Source organism: Octodon degus, unplaced genomic scaffold, assembly GCF_000260255.1.
Source record: "Octodon degus isolate 3935 unplaced genomic scaffold, OctDeg1.0 scaffold00140, whole genome shotgun sequence".
NCBI classification, from domain to species: domain Eukaryota; kingdom Metazoa; phylum Chordata; class Mammalia; order Rodentia; family Octodontidae; genus Octodon; species Octodon degus.
This window is the reverse complement of record NW_004524716.1, coordinates 5,602,504-5,607,085: the sequence shown is the minus strand read 5'-3', so window position 1 is coordinate 5,607,085 and position 4,582 is coordinate 5,602,504. Positions and strand designations below refer to the sequence as shown.

General features: G+C 39.7%; 1 protein-coding gene across 1 annotated transcript in view; it reads right to left on the bottom strand.

Moving 5' to 3' along the window:
* St7l (suppression of tumorigenicity 7 like) overlaps positions 1–4,582 on the bottom strand; it is an 89,839-nt gene that overhangs the window by 77,387 nt on the left and 7,870 nt on the right. The window contains exon 3 of the mRNA XM_023701753.1: positions 1,195–1,354. Within this exon, the coding sequence (XP_023557521.1) occupies positions 1,195–1,354 (160 nt within the window). The remainder of the gene's footprint in view (positions 1–1,194; positions 1,355–4,582) is intronic.

The following is a 4,582-nucleotide window of genomic DNA, read 5'->3' as shown; positions in this document are numbered from 1 at the left end:
TTTTTTTTAAACACAGTAGTAAAGGGAGATGATGTACTAGAAAAGTATTAGAAGAAGGAAATCTAGTTAACATAATACAGCAACCATCTAGAAAAGAAATGTCAAGGGCCTAAATATGGCACAATGAATGCTGAAATAAAAGGAGGTAAGATGATACTTAGATCTTTTTTTTTTTTTTTGTGGAACCTGGGATTGAACTCAGGCCCTTGCATTTGCCAGGCAAGCGCTTATTCTACTGAGCTATCTCCCCAGTCCCTTAAGATCATTATTGAGAGCAAATTACTACAATTGTTGGAGAAGGAAAGAGATGTAAAAGAGACATGAATCGACAGCCAGGTGCACTGGTGCATACCAATAATCTCAACACTTGGGAAGCTGAAGAAACAGGATCACAAGTTTGAGGCCAGCCTAGGCTCCACAGTGAATTTGAGGCCAGCCTGGATTACATAGTGAGATTCTATTTCAGAAAGAGAGAAGGAAAAAAGAGAGGGAAATAATGAAGGAGGGATGGGAGAGATAGGGAAGGAGGGAAGAACGCAAATAAATAAATGAAAACAATGTCCTGGGTGTTGTAGCAAATGCCTTATCATCAGAGGCAAAAAGATTACAAGACAAACCCAGCCTGGGCAACTTATTGAGACCTAGTCTCAAAATAAAAAGGGCTGAAGATACAGCTCAGTGATACAGAACTTGCCTAGCCTTGTGAGCCCCTGGGAAAACATGAAAATCTCTTCTAATTCAGCATAGAATGCTTATTTTGCTTCCCTTTTTCAGTAGACTTTTTTTTTTTTTTTAGAACTGGGGATTGAACTCAGGCCCTTGCGCTTGCCAGGAAAGCACTTATTCCACTGAGCCATTTCTCTGGTCCCTTCCCTTTTTTACAAACCATGGAAATACAAGGGAGTATCTTCATTTTTAAATAGTTGAATCTGAGGATTAATACGCATGGATCTACATTAATAATACTGTCATCTTTACCAGTTATATATAAAACTGTTGAGCTTCTACCCCTGTGATCTGATCAGCTCCCAAACACCTTACGTCCTGGTATCACCACACTGATGATGTTTCAGTGTATCAAGGAGGGAGTAAGCACATAGTCAAACCACAGAACTGTGTTGTTTTCAGTTTATCTCCCACAATCAAACTCAATGTACTTAAATGTACAGCTCTGAGAATATGGCGAAAAAGTACCTGACACATTCTGTCTACCAGTTTCATTTTCTCTGTTGCTGGGAGAACCTGGCTCTGTGATGCTGCTTTCTGTTCCTCCCATCAGTGGCCGCAAATGGTTTATAGATACTTGTTCAATAAAAGACGTGCCATGCTTATGGAAGTACCACCATTCAAACATCTACAGCAAAGAGAAAACACCTTTCACTTAAAATGGAATTTATTAGTAGATACACGAACTCAAAACATCCTCTCAAGATGTTCCTATTTAGACAATCATGATACAAGGAAAGAAATAAAGGCAGAGGGTAAAAAGAAGGGTAAAAGGGAGGAACGACACCAAAGTGTTACATGCATATAAGAAACTAATCAAAACATAATATTTTATAAAGTAGGCACAAATAAAAATATTTTTTAGGGGCCGTGGAGATGGCTCAGTAGAATAAGCACTTGCCTGGCAAGTGCAAGGGCCTGAGTTTTAGTTTTTATTTATTTGTTTATTTATTTATTTTGTGTGTGTGTGTGTGTGTGTGTGTGTGTGTGTGGCCAGCTCAGCCCACCAGGGGGCGGGCTGGCTGGCATGTGGTGCTGGGGGATTGAACCGCGGTCCCTGTGTTTTGCTTAGCTTAGCTTGTTCTAAGTAGGTGCTTTAGACCACTGAGCCATCTCACCAGCCCCTCTTTTATGAAATTTTTAACAAAATTAGGCAGCGCTATATATACATTTGTAATTAGGAATGAAAACAAGAAATGTTTAATTTATAAATAATTTAAGCAATAAGTTATAGTGTCATTTTATTGTAGCATAATCAAAGTCCCTTTTAGGCCTGGTGAGATGGCTCAGTGGTCTAAAGCACCTACTTAGAACAAGCTTAGCAAAGCACAGGGACTGCGGTTCAATCCCCCAGCACCACATGCCAGCCTGCCCCCTGGTGGGCTGAGCTGGCCACACACACACACATAAATAAATAAAAAATTTTTTAAAAAAAGAATTATTTAAAAAATAAAAATAAAAAAATTAGTGTAGCCAGGCATGATACAGCACCCCTGTAATCCCAGCACTCAGGAGGCTGAGGCAGAAAGCGCTATAAATTCCAGGCCAGCCTGGGCTACAAAGTGAATTCAAGGTCAGCCTCAACAGCCCAGTAATACCCCATCTCAAAAAGACAAAAAAGTAAAATAGTATAGTAAATTAAGCTCAACTATAATCAGAATGCCTATCTTTGACTCTCAAGCCAATAACTCATTAATTGTGTGCTTTGCACAAGTTACTTTACATCTGCCTATTAAATGTGGTTAACAAGTTATAAGAAAGTGCTTTTTGAACCAAATTACTACTATAATTTGGCAACACTACTGATATAACTTGAGACAGGCTGATTCTCAGAACTACTTAAAAATCAAGATCTGAATTTCTTTCATGCTTCCATGGTTTATCACTTGTAAAAGCGCAAAGCTTAAGCTTAGCTGTCAACTTCGGAGTTCGCCTGGGAGTCACCAAAGGGGGTAATAATGCACATTTCTGGTGTGTCTGGGCAGGCCACGTATTCATGACTGCAGGGCCTACATTGGCCCTGTTCCCATGTGCTGCTTTCCAGTCAACACAAACTGAGCAGTTTGGCTTCACCATGCACTTCCACCTGATGCTTCTGCAGTACAGCCAGCCAATCATGGAGTGAAATATCTGAAACATGAGCAAAAATAAAACCTTCTTCCTTTAAGTTCGTGTGTCAGGTATTTGGTTCCATTGACAAAAAGCTAACCAATACAGACAAAAGCAAAAGTAGCTCTCTATGTGGAATTAGTAGATATTTTTATGCTTCTGCACTTCAACCTTCTCAACTATTTATGCCAAGTTCCTTTCTATTTCAGTTTAAATGACACTCCCTTGGGGAACTTTTCCTTCATCCGCAGAACAAACAAATAGCTGTGTTACTGCTTCCACTGGCTCCTGTTTCCCTCTCAGAGTGATTTTTTTTTTTTTTTTTTTTTTCCGGAACCGGGGATTGAACTCAGATCCTTGCGTTTGCCAGTCAAGCGCTTATCCTACTGAGCCATCTCCCCGGCCCCTCAGAGTGATCTTTTAACTTACAACTGTTCCTCAACTCTTCAAGCCCCCAACCAACAAGGCTGCCTTGAGGCCGGGGAGATGGCTCAGTGGAATAAGCACTTGCCTGGCAAGCGCAGGGCCTCAGTTCAATCCCTGGTTCTGCAACAAAAACAAACAAACAAACAAAAAAATACCCCACGAGCCTGCCTGGACAAGAAAGCAGCACATGACAAGAAGCTCCCTTGACATTTCATATGCCTTTTCTGTTTATTTGTTTTATTCTTTATCTTTTATTACTCATTTCCCTGATATAAGATGTGAGGAGAGGAAGTTGTGAGTTTTAGTCACTGCTATATGCCCAGGGCCTCAGAACTGTGATGCTTTAGAACTGTGAAACTCAGTACAAACTGTCAAATGAATGAATCAATGTTTATAACTGCCTTTTAGAATGAATTCCATATGGACAAAAGCTGTCTGCTTAAAATGGTAATCCTAACTTTTAGAATAAAGTCTGACACAGAAAAATCTCTCTATTTGTAGCAGAAAAATACATATGTCTGCTACATTTGTCAAGAGAATAGTATGTTAGTAGATTTTTAAAAGAAAATAGTCCATAGGGTCCAGGGAGATAATTCAGTGGAATAAGCGCTTCCCTGGCAAACGCAAGGGCCTGAGTTCTATCCCCAGTTCCGCAAAAAAAAAAAAAAAAAAAAAAAAGAATAAACACAGGCGCCGGGGACATGGCTCAGTAGGATAAGCGCTTGACTGGCAAATGCAAGGATCTGAGTTCAATCCCCAGTTCCGCAAAAAAAAAAGAATAAACACATACTCATACTTAGGAAACTTTAATATTTTAAAAAATTATTTTACTAGGACTACAAATAACACACTAACACAGAGAATTTCCAAACCTCTGGAAATATTTTTTTTGATTCAGTAAATTAAAGAATATGCCAAACAAATGAGAAAAGTATGCAGTCATTTTGTATGACATTGTAGCCTAATGACTAAATGCTACCATACTGGGGGCCTACCCATTAGCTCATCTGTTTAAGTGATTGCTTAAACAAAGCAGTCAAGCTCAGGATGCTGTGGGTGGTTCGATCCCCAGATCCTCAAGCCTTGCCAGACCTGCCCTGAAGGCATCCTGGGCCAGCAAATAAATAAATAAATAAATAAATGCTACAACATTTGTGTTTGAAATGCAAAGAACTGTCTTTTTTTTTCTACTATGATACTAACCTTTTATGCTGTCTAAAAATGGCTTCCCGGGGGCCTGCCCCTTAGCTCAGTTCTTTAAGTGGCTGCTTCAACAAAGCAGTCAGGCTCAGGTTGCTGTGGTTCAATCCCCACAACTCAA